Genomic DNA, 22,639 nt, shown 5'->3' with positions numbered 1-22,639 from the left:
GGTGGGCCTCGTGCATCTTGCTTTTAGAACGACCTGGTATCACGGCGACACCGCTTGTAGCGATTGTTCACATAACAACAATGACTTTCACCGGCAGATTTTACTCATACCTGTCCAGAAATTAATGAACCAGAGTACCTATCAAGAGGCCGCCAAGGGGTCCTACAGATCCGACAAGGTCGGAATGGTATATTGCAACCTCGTAGCTTCTTTCACCCCACGTGTCAGGATGACTTTGCCAGAACTCGCAAGGCTTTGCGGGTAATTCTTTTCAAAAATGAGACCAGGCTGCAAGTGCTGCGCACTTCCTTCTTGACAAATCAGGCAGCCCATTTGGCAAGTCGTTTGCGGCGATATGCTAGCTGAACACTGGTAAAAGGCGCACGTGACCGCGCGAGGAACTAGAGCCACGATCCCACGTGCCTTGGTTGCCTTGCGCGTTTGATACATTCTTTATCCCACAGGCGAAGACGTGACAACGTCTGCTCCTAGGGCGAGTTCTCTAGTAGTACACTTGCCAAAACCATTCAGGGTCGCAGAGCTTCTTCTCACTCGCCAATTTCGAAGCCGATTACATCGTTATACCTTCGGCGGCTCACCGCCGCACCGAGTCAAGATGTCCCAATTCACAGGTACAATGGCCTAGTTCGCAGCCCCTGTTGAGACATCGCCAGCTGACCTCATTTGCAGAAGCCGACAAGATTCGCATACTCGTCGCCACTGACAACCATGTTGGCTACGAGGAGCGAGACTCGATCAGGAAGGATGATAGTTGGCAAACGTTCGATGAGATCATGAATCTTGCCCGGACGGAAGATGTAAGCCGGACACAGAAACAGACGGGCACACCCACTTGCAGCATGCTGACCAAGAGCTAGGTTGACATGGTTCTGCTTGGAGGGGACCTCTTCCACGAGAACAAACCTTCGAGAAAAGCCCTGTTCAAGGTGATGCGGTCCCTCCGGAAGAATTGTCTCGGTATGAAACCGTGCGAGCTTCAGTTCCTGAGCGACGCGAGTGAGATCTTCGAGGGCCATTTCAGCCACGTCAACTACGAGGACCCGGATATCAACATCTCGATTCCAGTCTTCTCCATCCATGGAAACCACGATGACCCGAGTGGGGACGGCGCCTTCTGCCCGCTGGATATCCTCCAGTGCGCAGGTCTGGTCAACTATTTTGGACGCATCCCCGAGGCCGACAATCCTCAGGCAAAACCCGTGCTCCTGCAGAAAGGGCAGACGAAGTTGGCACTTTACGGTCTAAGCAATATTCGGGATGAGCGCATGTACAAGAACTTTCGGGATCACAGAGTCAAGTGGTTCCGGCCCAACGTGCAGTCTTCCGACTGGTTCAACATGCTTGCTGTCCATCAGAACCACGCTGCTCATACGCCGACAAGCTATCTGCCCGAGGGCATGCTGCCAGAGTGGCTGGATCTCGTTGTTTGGGGCCACGAACACGAGTGCCTGCTAGAAGAGCTATCCTACAACCCGCAGACTGGGTTCCATGTGATGCAACCAGGTTCATCAGTTGCTACATCACTCATCCCTGGAGAAGCTGTCCCTAAGCAAGTGGCTGTGCTCAGCATTACGGGCAAAGAGTTCACAGTCGAGAACCACAGACTAAAGACAGTTCGGCCTTTTGTGACCCGTGAGATCCAACTTGCGACAGATGCAAGGTTTAAGGGACTGGACAAGAAGAAAGACAACCGGCCAGAGTTGACCCGAAGACTTATGGCCGTGGTCGAAGAGATGATCAAAGAAGCGAATGACGAGTGGCTATCCATTCAAGACGACGAGACGGAAGTACCTGAGAACGAGCGTCCTCTCCCACTGATACGTCTTAAGGTGGAGTATACACCTTCCGAGGGTGGTTCATACGACGTGGAAAACCCGCAGCGTTTTTCGAATCGATTCGCTGGGAAGGTTGCGAATACAAATGACGTTGTCTACTTCTTCAGGAAGAAGAAGGCGGCTTCCAGTGCGTCCAACTCTCTTGCACGTATACACCTTTGCTAACTCTGCAAACAGGAACAAACAAAGATGCCACCCGCATCCCTGAATTGGCTGAAGGTGGCGATCAAGACACTATCAAGGTTGATGAGCTGGTCAGTCAGTTTCTCGAGCACCAGTCACTCAAGATCCTACCGCAAGCTCCCTTCGGGGACGCAGTGAACCAGTACGTGGCCAAAGACGACAAGCATGCTATGGAACAGTTCGTTACCGATACACTTGCTGGCCAGGTAAAACACATGCTTTCCCTTGATAATGACGACGATGATGACAAGGAAATGGCCGTCTACAAGGCGAAGCTGGAGCAACAGTACAGGGCAGGGTTGCTCAAGAACCGGCGAACAACAGTAGTCAAGCCACGGCCAGACGACTGGGACTCCGATATGGATGGTCATTGGGAGGACCAGGAAGGCGTCGTTGTTACAGCAGAAGAGCCTCCGGCCGAGGAGCTGCCAATAACGGCTAGGAGTCGGTCTAAGAAGACTACACAAATCGTCGAGGACGAAGATGAGGACATGAATGATGTGTTTGCAGAAGAGGAGGCGCCGGCACCGAAACCGAGAGGACGAGGAAAAGCTGCGGCGAAGCCTGCTCCAGCTGCGAAGGCCCCTGCCAAGAAGCCTCCGGCCAAAACACCTGCTAAAGGACGAGGCCGCAAGGCGGTCTTTGAGGAGGAGAGCGACGATGACGATGTCATCATAGAGGACGAGGAGCCGGCGCCTCCTCCTGCTAAGCGCGCCGCCGCAACCAGGGCACAACCGGCAAGGTCACAGCCGTCCCGGACTGCTGCCGCTCAGTCACAGGCTAAGATGAAGCAGTCGACACTGACCTTTTCTCAGAAGGCCAAAGCTTCGGAGGCGGTGGAGATCAGTGATGACGAAATCTCAGATGATGATTTCGAGGCTATACCCGTGAAGAAGACAACACGAAAGAGGTGATAACATGATGCGGCACAGAGGATTGCTTCATTGTGGCAGCTGGCGTACGATCATATATGATCAGGCTATAGCCGGTACACGAAATGGACTATGCTAGGCGTAATCTTGCTCCTCTTGGTCAAGGCTTGCAATGATCGGCTTGAGCTGCGCTACAAGCGCGAGGCTTTGATGTATGTAGCCCTAAATAATGTACTCCTGGTGAAGACAATTGCTCGGATCCAATACGTGACACATTTCTCACCTGTGACTTGGATCCGATGCTTGGAGGCCAGCAGCGGCCCCTGGAGCAAAGTCGAGTGTCCGAAACCCAGCCAGCGCCGCCAGCTCCCCCTTGTCGCTTGTCTTGCGTTGCCCCACCACAGGAAATCCCAAGGGCCGACAATCAGCCGCCCCGCCAACGCATCCAGGTTTTCTTCGCGCCTGGGCTATCGCGTACTTTTCCCTTTCCTTCCCCTTCTCATATTAAATTGTACACGGGCACACTTTATTGTAGGTGAGCTCGCGCGGGTTTTCCTGCCTCCAGTCGAGTCTATCCTCTATCTTGTGCCCAAGAGCATTACTATTATTGACGCCGTTTATGGAAGCATGTGAGAGCCCTCCCTACAAGGAGGCGCCCGAGGAGCGATGCCTCTTACCGCCGGTCGTTACATACCCACACACGGGTGCTCTTTGCACTGATTGACATGCTTACTTTGGCGCGAGCGATGTGTCTTGGGAGCGCGATCTCTGTTTGGGTTTGAGCTTGGGGAGGCCTTGGATCCGCTGCGCTCTTGGGCTGAGCATCATGGATGCCTGGCCTAGATGATGATGCACAATGGTCGTGGCCTTCCCACGGCTTGTGCGAAGAACCCTTGCTGCAATACCCGGCATACGGTAGATGTAATTGGCCAGCTGTAGGTGAGATGCTCTGTGGCCTCGCCTCGGATTCTGAGGCTCTCGCAAGCGGCCGGGAGTGTGGCTTCCAATTTGATTATTACAGGTAAGCTATCATCTTTTTCATTTCATGACGAGCACCACATATTCCATGATGAAATTCTCTTTAGAGGCTGTTTATGACTCGTTTCGACGATCATGATTAATCTCAACACCATTGTTCTATCTTTTCCTGATATATCTCCCTTCCATCGATTGCACAGTTATTGGACACGCAGCGAGGTTGGACCATTGACTGACTGTAATATTAGGTTTCCAGCCACATACTTTTGCAAGGTGTTTGATGTTGCGCGTGCACAGCCTATTGTAAAAACAACAGCAAACAAGCATCCGAAAGGATTGTATGAAAGTCGCTTTGTCCGAGATTAAACAGACTTGCCGAGGATGAAGGTCTCGGACCTGACAGCAAAGACAAGATGGTAGGTTCTAGATAGACAAGTCATGTGGAAAAGCAATCACTCTACCCTGCGTGCACGGACTTGAAGCAGTGCAGGTGGCTTTTAGAAGTTTATCGGAAATAGTACACCGAATGATATCTTTGTCCTGTCGTTCACGAAAGGCTCCCAAAACTCATAATACTCGAGTGTTACGTCACTGTGATCCTCAGTATGTCCGACAAATACAGGCCTACGATCTTGATCTTCAGCGTTGGCGAAGTCGAGGGTGGCCTCAAGAAGATCAAGGAGAAAGCCGACGTTCACCAGGCGTCCTTCTCGCGGCCGAACGCATGTGCAGATCTCCTCAAAGCCCACCCCTCGGCTCAAGCACTCTGGATCGTAGATCCAGACATCGCCAGGCAGGATCACAAGCTACTGTCCAAGCAGGTCGTCGCCTATGTTCGGAACGGAGGCACCGCAATCATAGGCGGTTGGTTCGTCGCAAGCGTCACGCCGCTGGAGTTCGACGAGTGGATGGAGAGTGACTGGAACCTGCCCTGGAGGTTCGGCCAGTACGAAACAACGACAGTGGTCTTTCAGAGCTCGGCCGTTGGGCCTCGCGATCACTGGCGGGACGGCTTGGCTGCCGCCTACAGCCAGAAGGGCGTGTTCCTGAAGAACGTCGCCGCCACGGACTCCTGGTACGCGTCGCCGCCCGGCTCCAAGAGCGAGTCACGAGTCTTTGGGCCTCTGCCCATCGAGAGCCAGACGTCCATGGCTTTTGGGAGGGTCGGCCAGGGCTGGCTGGGCTTCACCGGGGATATCAACAACGTGACCGAGACCAACAATGCACTCCTGGCGATGATGGGGCTCAACGGGAGAGACATCTATGACAAGTGATTCGACACCGGCTCAGCGTGCTTCGGGCTGGTTGGCAGTGCATCACTGCTCGAGTCTAGGTGCAGCCCCAGAAGGATGGATTGAGTCGACTTTATACTCTGTGAGGGCTTCTGCAGCGACCTGCTTCGTTTAGCATATCTATACATGTTTAATACAGCTAGCGTCATCCCCTAAAGTTTACCTACTTGAATATAATACAAGTTCGCCAAAGCAGAGCCTGCTAGGAGATTTTGTATGTGAGCCTCCTAGATAGAATGTGACAGTTGACATGCCTGGGAGATTCCCTGATCACAGCCAAAACGTGCACATCTCACCGCTGCCGCCGGTCTTTGATAGGGAATAAAAGAAACCCCTGCCGCCGAGGTGAGATGCTAAAGCGCACTAGCGCAGTATGCTTGACTGACACCAGATCCGTCATCTCTGTAGCTCTCCTTCTTCGCCCAACCGCCGCCGTGCCAACGGGAATCGCAGCCCCCAGGCGACCATGTACGAGCCCCTAGACTCAGCAGCTGGCCATGTTCGGCTACTGATTCTTGAGCCGGCCAGGAAGCTGGAGGCCCCCTTACAATGCAGCCTCATCCACGCGAGTCTCTCGGAAGAGCCCGATTACGAGGCCCTGTCGTATACTTGGGGAACAAAGGGTCTCGGAGGAAGTATTGTCGTCAGTGGTACCCCGGTTGATGTATTCGAGAACCTCGAGGCAGCGCTGAGACGGCTGCGGCTCTCCAAAAAGTCGAGGCGTCTCTGGATAGACGCCATCTGCATCAACCAAGCTGATGTAGCTGAACGCCAGCAGCAGGTGCCGCTCATGCAGAGAATCTACGAGCAAGCCCGACAAGTATGCATCTGGCTAGGCGAGAGCTCAGAGGCCTCCGAATTGGGCATGGCTTATCTGGGGAAGCAGTCGGAACAATGGCTTGCCTCTAGAGTCAAGTCATGGACGGAGCGTCAAAAACTAGACAACAAGTCTTACCGTCCAAACGTTAGAGCCTTAGCCATGATGAAGGATTCCGCCAGTTTCCTGTCTATGAGTGCTACACAGGAGGAGCAGTCTCTGGGCGAGGTTCGTGAGCTAATGGTGCGTCCATGGTGGTCTCGCGTCTGGGTTCTCCAAGAGGCGGTCCTCGCCAAGAATATCGTGACCATGTGTGGTTCGGAGACCACGCCGTGGGATAGCTTTGGGAAGACGGTGGAGAAAATACAACATGGCTCTTCCTGGATAGCCGGCGGCCTCGAGTCCTTTATGTTGTTCGGCGTGCCGTTCGGCACAACGTACAAATTCCCAGACGAAAATTATAGGGCAATTTCGAGCTTGCGGGAGGCGTGGCACTCCGGAGATCGAAACATGAGCCTACTCGGGGTAGCCTTTATGTTCAGGTTCCTGGAGTGCACTGATCCGCGAGACAGGATCTATTCCTTCCTGGGTTTCGCATCTTCTGACCTTGGCAGTCTTATAAGGCCACACTACGCCTCTCCAGTGTCCGTTGTGTATGAGGATTTTGCGCGCTTGACAATTGAGACCACAAGATGTCTCGACATACTCAACTGCAAAAGAGAGTGGTTGGAACTGGATGGAAAAGGTCCCCTCGCTAAGGCCGCCAATGTTTACAGCACCCTTGATCAGGGCAAATATTACGATGACTTGTCTTGGGTGATCGATAAACCGGACGGCAAACCACGCCAAGACTGGGCGAGATTACCTCCTGGTTGGGAGAGAATTGTTGTCTCCAAGAAGTCTCGCTACTATTACAACCACCTTGAGAAATCCACTTCCCAGGAAAGCCCACTGGATACCTTGCCGCCCCAGCCCTCAGAACACTTCTCTCAACGCAGGGTGTGTCCTGTAGGCTGGAGCAAGACATGGGATAATCTGGGGCGAGCTCGCGTCTCTTATGCGCCTAAGAAGAGCGCAAAGCCTAAAGTCGATAATGGCCTTAAGGAGGAGCTCGCTAGGATGCCATCCTGGATACCTAGTTGGGCCACATACACAAATAAGGACCCCAAATGGCTGATTGCGATGTTGGCTCAGGATGGTAGGGATCACTGGTTTACGGCCAACCACGATGCTTGCATTGCAGAGGGTGGCAAGGATGGTCGTACCACGCCACGCAAAGCCTTGGTCCTCGAAGGCTTATTCTTTGATGAGATCGAGCACCTGGGAACACCGTGGCACCCGGGCGACGCCTCGCCACCAATATCTTCTGGTCGTATGGCTGTATTCTCAGAATGGCGGTCGCTAGCGCAAGCTGCATACTTTGGCGAACTCACGTCGCCGTACAGTCTACATGACACAGAATTTGTCAAGGCTCTTGGACAGACACTGCTCATAGACCCCCTTGGCGAGGAACTGGAAGTAGCAGAAGGGGGCAAGCTTTTCCAGGTGTGGATGGATGGCACTCGCTGGGACACGTTGGAAGTTCCTCAGTTCCATGCCATATCCTTGGGAGATCTGATGAGGAAAGTGATCGCCTTCTCGGTGCTCGAGGAGCGTATGGGAGAGTACTATATGAAGATCGTCTGCGCTGACGAAAGCGACGGTGACGGCCCCTCCTCTCAGAACTTCGAGGCGTCGAAGGCTGCGAAGTTCTCAATGCTAGATGACTTCAACAGCGTCATGTCCAATACTGGCGATGGCAAGGATGCCAAGTGGAGCTATCGTACCCACTTGTCGAACATGGCCAAGCAGGGAGAATATCAAGGCGACGTGGAGAAGGAAGTCCTCAACTGCTACGGCCGGATGATCCTCAGGATTCAGGAGTGTTGTGAAAATAGAGCCTTTTTCGTCACACGTAGGGGGTACTTCGGGCTTGCGCCATGGAATGCACGGCCCGGAGACAAGGTGTATGGGCTGAAAGGCGGCAAGACACCGTATCTACTCAGGGAGGCATCCTCTGGAGAGCCAGAATCTTTTAACCTTGTTGGGGAGGTGTTTGTGCATGATCCCTTGCGTGGTCTTCCGGTAGGCCGTGCCGGTGGAGACTCTACCTGGAACGACGTCCGGCTCGTATAGAAGATTCTGCCGGGAAGGATGAGACTCATTATATTCAAAGATTGACGTTATAGGACTGCTCTAAGTCACTCCATCACATGACAAGCATCCGCCAAAGGTAGCCCTCGCTCCTAGACACGTCCAGATGCATGGAAATACGCGTGATCTGAGTCCGAAAACCCTCATCTCACTTTCCATGGCTTTGGTGCAGGAACAGCTCCGCTTACATGCGGCTTGACCCTGCTCCTGATTATGAGATTTAGATGTCGAGTGAGTGAATCTCGTCTCGCATTCAAGTGCGAGAGACTCACCGAAGCTATTGATTACGGAGCGGAGCCCCGGAGGCGGTCGCACCTATGACACGGCACCATTTTTACCGCAACATCTTGCGCCGCCGCCGTACTTTGGGACGGGTCAGAGTCCTTTCTGACCGCAACCCGACAGGGGTCACGAAGGTGACGAAAGATGTGACCCGGGCGGGCGCATGCTGGAAAGGTTGCGGTGTGCATAACAGATACGCCGGACCAGGTGACAATACGAGCGGCGGCTGGCCCTGCCGAAGGAACCAGTAGAATACCTCGGGGGTACTAGAGCTGCCAGCCAGGAGATGACCAACCTCACCATGCATGTTCTAGGCAACAGTGGTACTATATCTTTCTTTGGAGTAAGACGGCCAAGCAGTCATTAATAAGGCCGCAACGAAGGGGCACCAAAGAAACAAGATAGCTCCCTTGCAAGATCACTTAACACCTACCAATTGAGGAGATCTAACGCATTATGTTGGTGCAAGAGAAGCTGCATTCGGCATTCGCCTCCGGTTCAGTTGCGGAGACCACAAGGGTGACGAAAGTACTTGATTCCCCGAAGCGGCTTCATTCAATGGGGAGCTGCGGACCGAGTCCATGTTCCTTGTTGAAAGGGCCCTGGCCCCCAGCCCACTTCTGAGAAGCGAGTCTCGGCGTGCCGGTTTCGTGGTAACCAGTCAAAACGCAGGACCAGCTGCAGCTTATAGCATCTGAGTAAGGCCCTTTATTAGATCTTATGGGCTACAAGGCGGTGAACCAGGGTGTGGGGAAGAGGTTTACTCCCATGAATGACTAGTCCTGGCAACTCGGGAGTGGTATATTCCTATAGCCATTGCTTTAATCCGGAGCGAAGTAACACTATGGCGGGAGGAGAAGCCTGTGACGTGGAGAAACGATTTCCTGACGTATAAATACCTAATGATTACGGTATGGGTTGCGAATACCAGCATGAAGGATTGGAAATGTGATATATTGCAGCGCAGAAGTTTCCTACGTTACGAGAAGGCTCCTATCGTCATGGCTGCCAGAATATGCAAAGCCCCTTTCCCATATCCCCGCTCCTCGAGATGTGGAGCACAACAAAATGGGCCAGGGTAGTCCTCTCGTTTTGGAAAGTGCGTAGGACAGAGTATGTGAAGTTGGGGCTGTGTGGTCTCCATTTTGTGGAAGCATCGCAGAACTAAAATACCGTGCAGATAGGATATAGCTCAAGCATTGTGAGGGACCACGAGACCCCGCCATCCACTTGCATTTACTCGCAGGGTGTTTCGGTCCACGCTCCGGTTGATATGTCTCCCATGCCATTCCACGATTTGAAGCCAACAGAATGCGGAGATAATGCCAGAATGTCTCTCCAAAAGAGGGGTTCATGTTGAGGAGACTTATTGTACTCTACCTGATTGGAGAGTCCCAAACGAGCCATCTGAGGTCGACGAGACTTATATATTCACCTCAAGCGACGTGTCAGGTAGACGTGAATGCAAAAATTTGTGCCTAAGCGTTAGGAATCTCGTCAGACGCAAGTGATTGGATTGATACGGCACGCTGCAGAAATATAATGGGGACATTGACGGATGTCCCGCCATCAACCTGGCCAAATCAAAGTGGCAGCTTCCTGAAGACCGTAGTACCAATGGAGTAAAATTGACGTGACTTCAGTATCCAAAGAGAACATAACGAATCAAGAATGTCTTTGTTAAGACAAAGTGCCTGCCCCATATAGGCACCTTCGAACGTGGGTCGCATAAACCAGAGGTGTGACCTGATATGTTCGCGCTTCGCGAAGAGTGGGCGTGCAGTCTTCAGCCCTATGCAGTCAGCCATGCAGTAGATCGTCGCGACAGTGACAAGTCATAATACTATGTATGGTATTAACCCGTACAAGTCAGCATTTACAAGTCAAGGAGGCGAACAGGCGCCTGTTCGAGGCAATTGCCTGCCGCAAACGTACGATCATCGAAAACCGGGACACCAATCATGGCCAGCCACTGTAAGTGCGAATATGCACAAAGAACCTTCGAGCCGTTCGTTGAGCTGCATGGAACCTTCCAAATGCCTAACACAGCCTCAGCTGCTCGAACCTAGGGTCACGCGCAGCAAGGTGCGTCGTATACACTCGAGCAATCCGGAGGAGTAATTGGGTAACATTGATGTACTCCAGTGGTTTGCGGTGCCGAGATGCAAGGCTTGCTGCACATCCTGAAACGAACTCGACTGCAGTTAGCAATCTACCAGCGGCTCATGACATGATGACCTACTTGGAGTCTAGCCCCCGCTCCTTTCTGTGAGCGAGCCGGTTGCTGAGCTAACAGAAGTGAGGAAACATCCCAGCAACGTACTAGACTGGCTGCAAACTATGTGAATCACTCATGCCTAGAAAATATAAATAGTTCCGGAGCATTGGCTCTTGTACGGAGTGCCCGAGAGCCACGTATATAAGATCCCTAAAAGGTCGCAGAGCAGTTCTTCAAATGAGTCTACTCTATCAACTCTAATAATACCCTCAAAGAGAAAGCATCAGAATGACCCTCACACTGTGGAAAGATCTATCGCCCTTCGGACGACCCGTGAGAGAACCTACTGCACGCTCTCCCCATGTTCTCGTGATAGGAGGCGGAGTTATTGGTCTCACCACGTCTTGGGCCCTCCTGGATCGTGGCTACCGTGTGACTGTCGTGAGCTCGTAGGTAGATCCCCTTCCCATTAAGACCTCTGTCTAATAAACGGGAATCTAGTGCCTGGGTCAGTGATGAGAAACGCCTGACGTCCCAGATCGCAGGAGCTTTGTGGGAGTACCCACCGGCCGTTTGTGGCCAGCACACGGACGCGATATCACTGGCTCACTCCAAGAAATGGTGTATGACGGCATATCACATTTGGGATGGAATCGCCTCAAACCCTGGGCTCAGCGCAGAGTCTGGTGTCCGCATGATGCCGTCCGACTTCTTCTTCCCCGATACCATAGAGGCCGACCCTGCGCAGTACTCGAAGATGATAGAGATCATGGCCAGTGGCGTCAAGGGCTTCTATAGAGGGTCTGAGTTGCTGGAGGAGAGGAGAGTCGACCCTTCGTACGGTGCCGTTGACGCCTATGAGTTGCTGGCGCCAATCATTGACACAGATAAGGCTATGGTATGGTTGACACAGCTCGTCAAAAGCAAAGGGGCAAGGTACGTGACCGAGACTATCGAAGATGATCTGCTGGTCCTTGAAGACGAGCTCTGTGCTCGCTTCAGCGCCGATGTCATCGTCAACTGCACAGGGCTTCAGGGGCAAGTCCTGGCGGGCGATGAGAGCGTCTACCCAATCCGCGGTGGCCTCATTCGAGTCATCAACGACGGCTCCGACTTTCCGAAAGTCGAGGCAGCCCTGACGATTACCGCCGATGCGGTCCACAGCGCAAATGAGATCATTTTTCTAGTTCCGCGAAACGACAATATCCTCCTGATTGGCGGGATAGCAGAGCCGCATAAGTGGGATCTCAATCTTACGTTAGACAGTCCTATCATTAAGCGGATGCGGAAGAGATGCGAGGCATTCTTACCAAGTCTCAAGACTGCCCGCACCGATCCGGATTACCCCTTAGCTCAAGGCCTCCGGCCGTTCAGAGCCAACAATGTGAGGGTCGAGCGAGAGCTGCGCAAGAAGACCAGCCGCATTGTGCATTCTTATGGGCAGGGGGGCGCTGGGTGGTCGCTGTCCTTTGGATGTGCACAAGATGTTATAATGTTGGTGGAAGAAACTTTGGCCGGCATCGCAGCTAGGCCGATGGGAGAGATGTACACTCGACGCGGTGCTTCAAGAGTTATCGACATGGATGAGATCAGAGCTGCTCTCTAGGTTGTATTTTAGTTTTTTTGGTTGCTCTAGTGTATCTACCGGGAATTTATGTATGTTGTATGACACGAAATAAGTACGATGACTTGGATTTGTGCTGTAGTCCAAGGTTTAGGTAATCTGGAAGCGCAACGTACCCGAAACGGGGTGGACAGCGATCATACCTCTCCGTATCCAACTCATCATTCTGTGAATGTTTCCGCATACACAAAGGACATCCCATTGCAGGCCTCCAAGGATCTCGATATCTATTCCATTCCATTGAATGTGCTGTCTGTGCTGTGGCGAATACCAACCTTGAACGGCCTGTGCAGAACGATAGACAAAATCTCATGTCTAAGTGAAGTTCCGCATATGCTGAGTTGGCCTGCAATCCGATCGACGCGTGACGGCCGGCGTGCATCAGTGAGGCGACCATGTGTCATTGATGCGTGGCCTTAGGGCAACAAGCCAGCTAATTCAGGCTAATCTTGGTGTGCTGACGCTCACCCGGTTGCAGTCTACCTATGGCACATTGACGGTTCTATTTGCTCCGTGCCTTGAATGTGCTTGGGTAAGCTGCTGCTCATTTTCAGTGGTCCCTGGGGCTACCTAACAAAAGGTGCAAACTGCCCCAAGTGTAGTTTCGTCATCATCACATTGGTAAGCATGGCGAGTGCATTGCTACGAACGAGGTGTCGGGCCGGGAATACCCACAAAGTCCTTGGTGGGAGCGCACTATGTAAATGCATATTGATCCAGGACCAGATAGCTGATTCAGCTTAAGCCTCATCGATCCCCCTGATGATACAAGCCCGGCGCAGCCGAAGCGCTGATTGTGTTGTCGATATGTTGAATGAATGAGCTGTCATCTAAGCTACTTAGGTACTACTAGTCTTGCTGGTCTCGAATGTCTACGACGTCAAATTTTATCTCCGAGCCCGCCGATGAGGAATTCGCTAGCATCTAATGGACCGCCTCGGCTCGGAGGACCAGCTAACTCAGATGGTACGATGGCTCTTGAAATTATTGAATAGAAAGCGGTGCCGGTGCTTACATAGCCAACTGCCATCACACCCTTCGTCACAGCCCACATCGCGTGGGTGTCTAAAGGATGGAGGAAGAATCCTTTTTTTGGCATCCCGCATGAGAGTTGTGCCGATCGCGTGGTCAGAAACTCTGTCACAGCCCTGACATGCTCCGGCGCGTCAGACACACATGCAGCTGCAAAATACCCTACATGCATGTGTGCACAGGAATGGACACCTGGGACTCACGCCTCTCCGATCCAGAGCATTTGAGTTGCACCAGAATTGAAGCTCCCATCTCATCTCATGCTGCCCACGGTCGACTACCTCCAGGGCTAGTTAGCGTACGGGGCACTCGGTAACAGTCGCTAATTGCGCTAAACCAGAGCTAGCTACCTTGGCGTAGCTATTCCTAGGCTGGGACCGAACAGGCCCCTTCAGCTCGGCTCCTATTCGCTGGGGAACCGCCTGGACACTGCCGCGTCTTCGCGTTCCAGATTCACGGAACTCTCGCCTCGCGGATTTGCCCTGCGTAACTCCATTATTGCCATCCAAATTAGCTAGGTACCTGGGCGAGTTGGTCCTGGAGCGCCCTGCAGCTGGTTCCAGTGATTGCTGGCTCAATGCCGTCCAGCCTGGTGCTGCGTCTCAAGTTTCAATTGCGTCACTTCTGGCACGGCCACGGTCCCGTCAGGACGGGGTTTTGTTGCTTGACTCGACGGGGCTTGACACAGGGTTTCTTAACGCTGGAGAGAACTTGCTCTGGACTGCTCGCCCAGATTCTGCGCAAACCCAAAGCTTGCTGCTTAGGGGCGATGGCATAGCGCATCTCCGCGAAACTTACGCTTGCCGACGCCGAACTCTCGAAGAAAAAAGCCTTGTCCTTCCCTGGACGCGACCCCCACACCACTGGAAAAGTCCCCTGAAAATCCCCAGCCTGCCCAGAACTTTGACCTCACCTCACTCACACCCAGTCACTCTACGACTCTGTTCACCTCCGAGAAAGCTCTAAACAAACCGATCAACTCACTTCCTCTCGCCCACAAACCGACAAGATGGACCTGCTCAAACTTCTGGTCGCCGTCTGCTTTTTCGACGAGCTTTAGACTGCACGTCGTGAAGCCGGCTCTCACCTCCCGACTTCAGTAGGCTTGCAGCCTGTTGATCAACGCGCTTGTACCCACGCTTCTCAAACTCCAGCATTGGCCAATCCCAATATACCGTCCTCATATTGGCCTTGGCTCAAACCATTCTTTTTTCTTCTCCTCCCCAACTCGCAGCCAGCCCAGGGCCTCCTGCTGGTCATGGCGCCTCCGGAAGAGCCATCGTCTGATGACGTCCAACTGTCCCAGCTTGAGGAGGGACTTACAAGACAACCTCCCAACCGCGATATTCTGTCCTCTGTCGGCGTCGAGGACATCCAGACGCAAACCGCAGAGGCGGAAACAACTGGCCTCCTTGTGAACGCAGGTTTGTACCGCCAGCCTCGTTCAACTCCCCATTCGCGCGTTAACCTCGTGTCTACAGTTGAGCCAGCTAGAAGCTCTTCGAGCATCCAGCAGCCGCTACCAATGGCCTTGACTCTGCCGAAGAATTTCGCTGCAGTCGTCCCCGGAATCTACCGTAGTAGTTATCCTCAGTCACAGGACTACGCCTACCTCCAGGGCCTGAATCTCAAGACTATCGTGTAGGTTCCCCACCCATCTGCAACTAGCTTGTCTTAGAGCGCAGATGTGCCATCTTTGATCGTGAGTGCAAGTTCTGATAGTCTCTAGAACCTTGGTCCAGAAGGACCTGCCTGAGGGCTTCCAAGCTTTCATGGACGGTAACGGCATCAAACATCGCATGTTTGACATGGCGGGTACCAAGAAGGCAACAATTCCCTTAGGCTTGATGCGGTCCATTCTCGAAGTCGTCATGGACGAGAGAAACCACCCTATCCTCGTTCACTGCAATCATGGAAAGCACCGAACAGGCTGCGTCATGGGCATCCTGCGTAAATTCAATGGATGGGAGACATCTGCGGTGTTGGACGAGTATCACCAGTATGCCCAGCCGAAGGCACGCGAGACTGATGTTCGATACCTTACCGACTTTCAGCTCGCAGACCTTGGACACCTGGCCAAGAAAGAGGTAGCAAGTATCGGAATGGCCCCGTGGGTCAATCACTACCTTTTCCTTTGTCTTATCGCGGTGGTCTCGCTCGGCATTTGGATTCGGACATTTTACGAAATGATGCCCTTCCCACGAGCGCCGACGAGGAAGTCAAGAAGCGAGTTTTAAGCAGGCCAATTGGCGTGGCACGGCATTGGATACCATCGCAATCGACTTGAGCGAGCGTTCGCAGCAATATCAACGTTGTGGTACGGCCAGGGTAGAACGCGAAGAGCAACCAGCGGGCGTTTCAAGTCACGCAAGTTCTATTTTCCATCTCTACTTGGAAGGGAACAAAGAGCATACGGACAACATTGGCCTTGGCGCCAGAAGGGCATTTGGATCTGGCGCCGTTTTTTCTTTTCTTTTGTGTTCTTTTCGCAGAACGGAGTTTGATCATGGGTAGAGGACTGCTCAAGTGCTGAAAGGTCCCCCGGCGTTTACGGCATATTCAGAATCATTCGGTATACATGATTACATCTGCTATCAGCATGTGCAACGGTTTCGGAAAGCGTCAGTTGTCAAAGAGCTGCAAAGAGGGCTAGAAACAAGACGCTGCTTTAGACCAGACGAAAGAGATTCTGGACATCACGTGGCCTGCGAGTGATAATATAAGATCTCCAAAATATTTGTTTCCTCTTCCCTGTCCCCAACGCCTGTGAATGCGACCAAGCGTGAAGTTCATACAGTAGTATAGTATAAGACGTGAGAATCCGCCGGCCTCGAAGCTGGCGATCTTTCTGATTTGATAGCCCAATTACCCGTTCCTAAACCCATCGCGGGTTGTCCTGCCTCTCGCGCTTCTCCTTCTCCCTGTCGGCCGTGGCGTAGACCCAGGCCCCTCCCAGGGCATTGGCGGCTCCCAACCCGATGGCGGTGCCTCGCACCACACCACGCACCGAGAAGCGCTTGAGGAAGGCGGCGGGGCTCCGCCGCAGGGCCAGCAGGGCGTAGGTGCCGCTGGCGGCGGCCGAGATGCCGGCGGCGTCCTTCTTGAAGCCCTGCAGGTTGATGTAGCTCGCGAAGAAGAGGATGGGCACGAACACCATGGGCCGCAGCTGGAACGGCCGGAAGTGCAGCGCCGTGATGAGCGTCGCGAGGCCCGCGGGCGGCATCGAGTGGTCTGGGGAAGAAGAGGTTTGAGGTTAGCTTTTTTCGCGACGGGTGTAGATGGGATCTGCGCCACGGGGGTTCAGGTGAACGTACTGCCCCAGGCCGAGAGCGTGCCCTGGGCTGCCTTGGGCGGCTCGGGTGTGGACGTCGACATGTTTGGCCGTTGCTGTCGCGTGGTAGCCGTACAACCTCTTGGTGATGGTTGAGGGTGCTCACAGCTGCTTCTTTCTCGCTTCCCGGCTAGATTGGGCCTAGCGGCCGGACAGCTTCAGGTACGTCATACAAGGGTTTATGCAAAGAATTATGCAGCTGAAATTGGTGGAGCAAGGCCTAGAACGAGCTTCACGCTAGTGTCGACTCAAGCCTATCTCACTAACGCATAGACAGTTTGGTCCATCACATCTACCCCTGGTAAAGTCGAATTTGTACGCTATAGGGCTCTGCTCAATGACCAGATTCAATATCTTGTCTAATAGACCGTCCGGTTTTGATCCTCCTTGATCGTATTTATTCTGGCACTTTTGTTCGAGTGTCGACAACAGACATAAACGAGTCTACGTCAAACGATGGCGATCTCTCAGCCACAGGCAAGCCTGAACTGCAGGAATGTAGAGTCGAAGCTGCCTCGTCTCGACTATTGCCCACGTAGCCAATATTCTGCGCACTATAACTCAGAGGAATTGCTGAAGGCGACCTAGCAGATGTAGAGCAACAGTTAGAGATTCACGATCGTTTGCATCAACGGATGAAAAGCGTGCGCGGAGGAACAGACAATAATTTCCGCAACCAGAAGGCAATCCTGTCCAGCAACATGAACGGTGACGCATTTTTTATGCGACTCAGGGACCTCTTGAGCGGCTGTGCTTTGCATTACAAGATGACCAACATGACCACTGCATGTATTCCAGACTATTTTCTGTAAACGAGCACGGAATATTATAATCTTAGAATACCGCTCTATGGACCGCAAGCTTGATTGAATGTATAATATTGGCCAATGTCTGACAGTTGGCGGACATAGCAGTGTTTACTTGTCCTTGGCTTGAAGTTTTATCCTATTTCTGTGTCAGGCCGTTCATGCAAGGATTGCTAGAGTTTGCTTAAGCAAGTTAGAGCGCTGTGTGTCTGGATCCGGGCGAGTGCCTGTTGCGGCATTGGAATTCAGCAACCGAATTCAGCGATCGAAATTGGTTGTATCAGGATATATAGACTGACACTGGCCGAATATTTCAAAAGTCTCTCAGTCGCGGAAGCTCCATGTGCGTCTCCGTAATAAGAGCAACGTAATCTGGAGGTTTTCTGGCCGAGCCCAGCCGGCATGAAGTAGCATGGCTCCGGCCCGTATGTTTCTGCTTCTGATAATCGAGACTGTGTAGATTTCATGAAGCCCCAGTCAAATGGAACAAACACATGTGCCAGACTCAAGTACCTAGATAGCTCAGTATGTACCTATGTAGGTTAACTCGCCGGGTCAATTCTGTGTAGAGTGACGTCGTTGATCCGGCGGACGACGGGGCTGTACCGGGAACGACTTTCGAGACGCAACCTCAAAAGCCTTACCGCGACCGCTATACTGGTAGATACCGCTTTTCGATATTATTCTCACACAAATAGCCAGGCTGGCCACTTAGGTTGGTTGAGAGCTCTCGACACAAGGCTGGCGTCGTCATCAGGCTTCATTGTCCGACGGCAAGCTCGAGGACCCCTGTCCGGCGCCAAGGTCCACGGGTGGTGCTAGCGATTCAGTGGGGCCCAGGCCTGACGCCCCCTGTAAAACGTCGACCCGATCAGCCACAACCAGGCCACCAGACAGTCCGGGCTGCAGGACTGAAGCCACTTTGCCAGAGACGACGGACGGGTCGAGACACCACCACCCGCAACCACCATCCGCATCGACAACCATCGTGAAGTTACTCGGTCTGAGCCCGCCTCAGTCTATCCAAATCCCGTGCCGCCATCCCTCGATCCTTGCAGCACTGCCGGCCCCGCGCTTCTCTTCGAGTGCTCGCCCGAAGCCACGAATCTTTTGCCGTCGTTGCCGACCTATAGAGACAGCCTTGCTATCTGCACAGATATCACCACTCTACCGAGCCCGGCCGGGGTGTATCCATGCACATCTCGTAATATTCGGGACCACACACAACAACACAGCGCTTCCACCCCAACGCAACTGCGACAGCAACGCCGAGCGCGCACACGAACCATGCCCAGTGCCACGGCCTCGGGCGCCGACGCCGGCGGCAACAATGCGCGCCATCGGGAGCACAACCAGGGGAACCAGGAGCGCAAGTGCACCCCGGAGCAGAAGGCCGCCGTGCTGCGCATCCGCCGCTGCGCCGCCACCGCCTTCTACGAGATCCTCGAGGTGCAGAAGACGTGCTCCGACACCGAGGTTAAGAAGGCCTACCGCAAGCAGTCGCTGCTGACCCACCCGGACAAGAACGGCCACGAGCACGCCGACGAGGCCTTCAAGATGGTCAGCCGTGCCTTTGGCGTCCTCGGCGACAAGGAGAAGCGTGAGAAGTTCGACCGCTTCGGCACCGACCCCGACAGCCGCTTCGAGAGCGCCCGTGCCCAGAACCCCTTCAGCGGCGGCTTCCCCGGCCGCGCCGCGAGCGGAGGCGGGCCCGGCGCTGGATTTGGTGGCGGCGGCATGTGGGAGGAGGAGATCAGCCCGGAGGAAATGTTCCAGAGGTTCTTTAGCGGCGGGTTTGGCGGTGGTCCGTTCGGCGGCGGTGGTTTCGGTGGTAAGTCTGAACCCCTTCTCACATGCGGCGGCCGGCTGCCGGACGTCGGATATGCAAATACACTGCTGATGACCATGGGCTAACAAGCGTTCGACACAGGTCCTCAGTTTGTGTTTAATCTTGGCGGCAATAGGGGGTTCCAGGTGCATCAGATGGGCGGCGGCATGCCACGCCGGAGGCCACGCGCCCAGGCCAACGGGCAACCGCAACAAGAAACCGGCGGGTGGGACACACTCGTGTCGCTGCTCCCCATACTATTCCTCTTCCTCTTCCCTCTCCTGAGCTCGCTGTTCTCCGGTGGCGACAGCCAGCCCGCCGTACCCAGCATGGTCTTCGACAAGTCGGCGCCGCCCATGACGCTGCACCGGCAGACCCAGCGGTTCGGCGTCAACTACTATCTCGACCCCAAGGAGGTGGCCGGGTGGACGGACGGCAAGCTCAAGCAGCTCGACAAGCAGGCCGACGCGACCTTCCTCCGGACGGTCCGGACCAGGTGCGAGATCGAGGTGCGCACCAAGCAGAACCTGCACGCCGACGCCCAGGGTTTCTTCTTCCAGAACGCCGAGAAGATGAAGATCGCAAGGGACTACGAGACGCCGAGCTGCGACCGCCTGGCGAGCATGGGAATTTCGAGGTGACGGGATTCACGATGACCTTTATATATAATAAAAATCACGACGGCAGCAGGGGGGGGGGGGGGGGGGGGGCGGTGGGGTGGCTGGCGAGACGAAGAGAAAGCTCCTACTTATAGGCCGGCGTTGGAAAGGGGTGGTCTCTTATTTTTCCCGTCCTTTCGGCATGGCCATGTCTTCCTGATTCCAGTACGATGGCACGAGTCTCCAACGACAGCAGCGGCAGGCGTTCCTGTGGGTTGTGTAGATTAATGTAAAGGAAGGCGGCGATGCATCAGGCAGCGCTATCATGTGGCATTGAGATTAGACTGAATGTATGGCCCTGCGTGTGACGAAGCATTTGACCAGGTTTCAGTACTGCTCAGCTCGTAATGGGCACTGCAGTAGCTGCCGCGCGTGACGACTAGCCCCCGATTTGAGCCAAGGCATATGCTTTTGCTACTAAACAACACTACCACAGCTCCAAAGTGCGAGCAAGTACTTTGACGATCACATACAGCCTTATGATAGCAACTTGTTAAATGCAATACTTTCTGTCTCGTGTCTCATTCTTTATGTACTTTTATGTGATGCTATGTGATGCTATGAACCATGCAATGGTAATTAGAAGGCAACGCCCGCTGATTCTATAGTGATGCCACCTGTAATATGTGCAGTAGTCTGTGTCGTTACCTGCGGCCCCTTCTAGGGTCCTGCGCCTCGCTGCGTCTGTAATCCCGGATCTCCTTGGTCCCCAGGCTGCCGAGTCCACCCTCACTCCTCCGCTCCCATCCGCCGAGGCGGACCACCAGGCAAGTAGAATTGTCGCCGTTGCTCGTGACTTCGGTGGCGTAGCTCACGACGTCCTTGGCGCCCTGCTCCGGGGTCTTTGCCTCCTTGACCACGTCCACGATCTCCTGGTCGCTGAGCGTGCCCGAGACGCCGTCGGACATGAGCACGATGAAGCTGTACTGGGCGGGGCCCAGCTCCGTCCTCGTGAGCTCCGGCTCAGCCGAGACTCCCAGCCGCTTGGAGCCCACATCGCCGAACGCGCGGGAGTTGGCCAGCCCCTGGATGCGCTCCTCGCCGAACGAGTCGGTGACGAAGGAGGCGGCAAAGCGACGCAGTCGGTGCGACTCGCCGGGGGAGCTGGGGTGGTGGTCGCTGGTAAGAGGCTTGGCCAGGCCCGTCGCCGTCTCGCAGAGCAGGATGCGCGTGTCCCCAACATGGCCTACGAGCAGCGTACTAGATGCGGCCGGGTGCCAAAAGGGGGCGGGGGTAGGCGTGGATATCAGGGCAACGGAGGCGGTAGAACCACCCTTGAAACGTGAGTGCCCGCCAATGCCATGTCCGGATGGAGGTGCGTGATGTGGCGAGCCCAAGACCTCGTCCTTGTTAAGAGCTGTGTCGGAGACGTACGGGTCGTCAGGGTCCGGTTTGCGAGCCTGCGCGGTGATGAAGTCGAGATCAGCACGCAGAAAGGCATACGTGAGAACCGACTCGATCGTTACTGCCGGCTCGGAAGATTCTGGGTCCTGTTGCAAATTGAAGTGTTGGGGGCTGAAGCGGCGGAAGTATCCACCGACTGTGCTCTTATACTCCTTTACCAGCTCTCTCTGCAGCCTCAGAGCTTTGGACTCGTTGGCCCTGGCAGGCTTTGGCTTTAAGCTGTCGATGGAGTCTGCATTTTCAACCTCCTCTATGGCACCGTGCTTATTTGTCGCGGGGATCTCAGCCTTGTGCTCAACTTGCTGGGCATCTTTCATCTCCACCTTGTCGAGACCTTTATCCCCACCAGCTTCCCTATCAGCCAGGATGGGCGTGGGAGGTTGCTGCTGTATCGACTTGGATTGCTTCTTGTGAGACCTCAGGCTGCTCTTGAGCTCGAACTCAGTGGCAGTCTCTTCGATGTACCCGTGCAGTTCATCTCTGAGAAATTCACTACACTCACTGCCGCCATGCCCGTCAAAGACGGCGAAGTAGAAGATCTGGGGGTCTCCAAACGCACTGTCTGCCGACGTGCCCTCGCCGCTTTTGCTCATCTTGCTCCGTACCAAGCTGATCGGGGCGCGCTTTGCGAACGCGGGCATGTCTATGGTCCCAGCCTGGTTCTTGTCCTCGTTATACGGGCGCTGTCCTCTGGACTCGGCAGCGCCGAAGTGGTGCTTAGCACTGCGCAACGGTATGCGTACCACGGTCAGGTCGCGCATGGCCGCCATGTTCGGCGGCGAAGCCGCGGGCACAGAGCCTGGGCCTGCTACATGAGGGGCTGCGGCAGCTCGCGGGAGCTTGTGATGCGGGCCAACCGAGCTGCGCGAGTCGGGATGCATCGACGAGGACGGCAGATGCGTCACGAAGTAGTTGTGAAAGCCACGACAAGCCGTGTGCGGCAGAGGCTTTGTTCGCTTGGCATTTCGTGTAGCCGAAGAGCTCGGTGGCGAAGGAGCACCTGTCCTTGAAGTCGTCGATATGGATGCTGCTTGGCCACGACGCGACACTAGTTGTACGGTACGCATGTGAGGTGCTCTTCTTCCACAGCTCTGCGAATGAGCTTCAACGTAGGTAGCGATGAAGCCTGGCGTGGAAAAGGATTAGCGACATATCTCGGGCGATTGTGAATTGGGGTCACGGTCTCGGTACACACTCACCATAGGTGTCGTTCAGCGACCATGTTCCGCATGGCCGAGGACGGAGGGGCATTGTAGGGTAGAGG

General features: G+C 54.2%; 9 protein-coding genes across 9 annotated transcripts; 6 read left to right on the top strand and 3 right to left on the bottom strand.

Annotated features, from left to right (window-relative positions):
- Positions 1 to 616: 616 nt before the first annotated feature.
- Positions 617 to 2,953, top strand: JN550_009695 (uncharacterized protein; the record flags this gene model as incomplete). The annotated part of the gene is made up of 4 exons (XM_049321795.1): positions 617 to 632; positions 691 to 818; positions 879 to 1,983; positions 2,034 to 2,953. 4 exons carry the CDS (start codon positions 617 to 619, stop codon positions 2,951 to 2,953), a joined length of 2,169 nt encoding a protein of 722 aa, XP_049168433.1.
- Positions 2,954 to 4,494: 1,541 nt separating this feature from the next.
- On the top strand, positions 4,495 to 5,163 carry JN550_009694 (uncharacterized protein; the record flags this gene model as incomplete). Its single annotated transcript, XM_049321794.1, has 1 exon — positions 4,495 to 5,163. One exon carries the CDS (start codon positions 4,495 to 4,497, stop codon positions 5,161 to 5,163), a length of 669 nt encoding a protein of 222 aa, XP_049168432.1.
- A 484-nt stretch (positions 5,164 to 5,647) lies between these two features.
- JN550_009693 (uncharacterized protein) lies at positions 5,648 to 8,173 on the top strand (the record flags this gene model as incomplete). The annotated part of the gene is made up of 1 exon (XM_049321793.1): positions 5,648 to 8,173. One exon carries the CDS (start codon positions 5,648 to 5,650, stop codon positions 8,171 to 8,173), a length of 2,526 nt encoding a protein of 841 aa, XP_049168431.1.
- Positions 8,174 to 10,979: 2,806 nt separating this feature from the next.
- JN550_009692 (uncharacterized protein) lies at positions 10,980 to 12,297 on the top strand (the record flags this gene model as incomplete). Its single annotated transcript, XM_049321792.1, has 2 exons — positions 10,980 to 11,140; positions 11,193 to 12,297. The coding sequence occupies 2 exons, from the start codon at positions 10,980 to 10,982 to the stop codon at positions 12,295 to 12,297; spliced, it is 1,266 nt and encodes a 421-aa protein (XP_049168430.1).
- Positions 12,298 to 14,605: 2,308 nt separating this feature from the next.
- JN550_009691 (uncharacterized protein) lies at positions 14,606 to 15,584 on the top strand (the record flags this gene model as incomplete). The annotated part of the gene is made up of 3 exons (XM_049321791.1): positions 14,606 to 14,771; positions 14,829 to 14,988; positions 15,077 to 15,584. The coding sequence occupies 3 exons, from the start codon at positions 14,606 to 14,608 to the stop codon at positions 15,582 to 15,584; spliced, it is 834 nt and encodes a 277-aa protein (XP_049168429.1).
- Positions 15,585 to 16,222: 638 nt separating this feature from the next.
- On the bottom strand, positions 16,223 to 16,722 carry JN550_009690 (uncharacterized protein; the record flags this gene model as incomplete). The annotated part of the gene is made up of 2 exons (XM_049321789.1): positions 16,223 to 16,578; positions 16,662 to 16,722. 2 exons carry the CDS (start codon positions 16,720 to 16,722, stop codon positions 16,223 to 16,225), a joined length of 417 nt encoding a protein of 138 aa, XP_049168428.1.
- A 1,515-nt stretch (positions 16,723 to 18,237) lies between these two features.
- JN550_009689 (uncharacterized protein) lies at positions 18,238 to 18,471 on the bottom strand (the record flags this gene model as incomplete). Its single annotated transcript, XM_049321788.1, has 1 exon — positions 18,238 to 18,471. The coding sequence occupies one exon, from the start codon at positions 18,469 to 18,471 to the stop codon at positions 18,238 to 18,240; it is 234 nt and encodes a 77-aa protein (XP_049168427.1).
- Positions 18,472 to 18,771: 300 nt separating this feature from the next.
- Positions 18,772 to 19,953, top strand: JN550_009688 (uncharacterized protein; the record flags this gene model as incomplete). Its single annotated transcript, XM_049321787.1, has 2 exons — positions 18,772 to 19,315; positions 19,415 to 19,953. The coding sequence occupies 2 exons, from the start codon at positions 18,772 to 18,774 to the stop codon at positions 19,951 to 19,953; spliced, it is 1,083 nt and encodes a 360-aa protein (XP_049168426.1).
- A 662-nt stretch (positions 19,954 to 20,615) lies between these two features.
- JN550_009687 (uncharacterized protein) lies at positions 20,616 to 22,626 on the bottom strand (the record flags this gene model as incomplete). Its single annotated transcript, XM_049321786.1, has 2 exons — positions 20,616 to 22,501; positions 22,575 to 22,626. The coding sequence occupies 2 exons, from the start codon at positions 22,624 to 22,626 to the stop codon at positions 20,616 to 20,618; spliced, it is 1,938 nt and encodes a 645-aa protein (XP_049168425.1).
- Positions 22,627 to 22,639: the final 13 nt, after the last annotated feature.

This window comes from Neoarthrinium moseri (genome assembly GCF_022829205.1).
Source record: "Neoarthrinium moseri strain CBS 164.80 chromosome Unknown scaffold45_Wmoseri_CBS_16480, whole genome shotgun sequence".
Classification (NCBI taxonomy): Eukaryota; Fungi; Ascomycota; class Sordariomycetes; order Amphisphaeriales; family Apiosporaceae; genus Neoarthrinium; species Neoarthrinium moseri.
The sequence above is the reverse complement of the archived record's forward strand: the minus strand, read 5'-3'. Positions and strand labels throughout refer to the sequence as shown.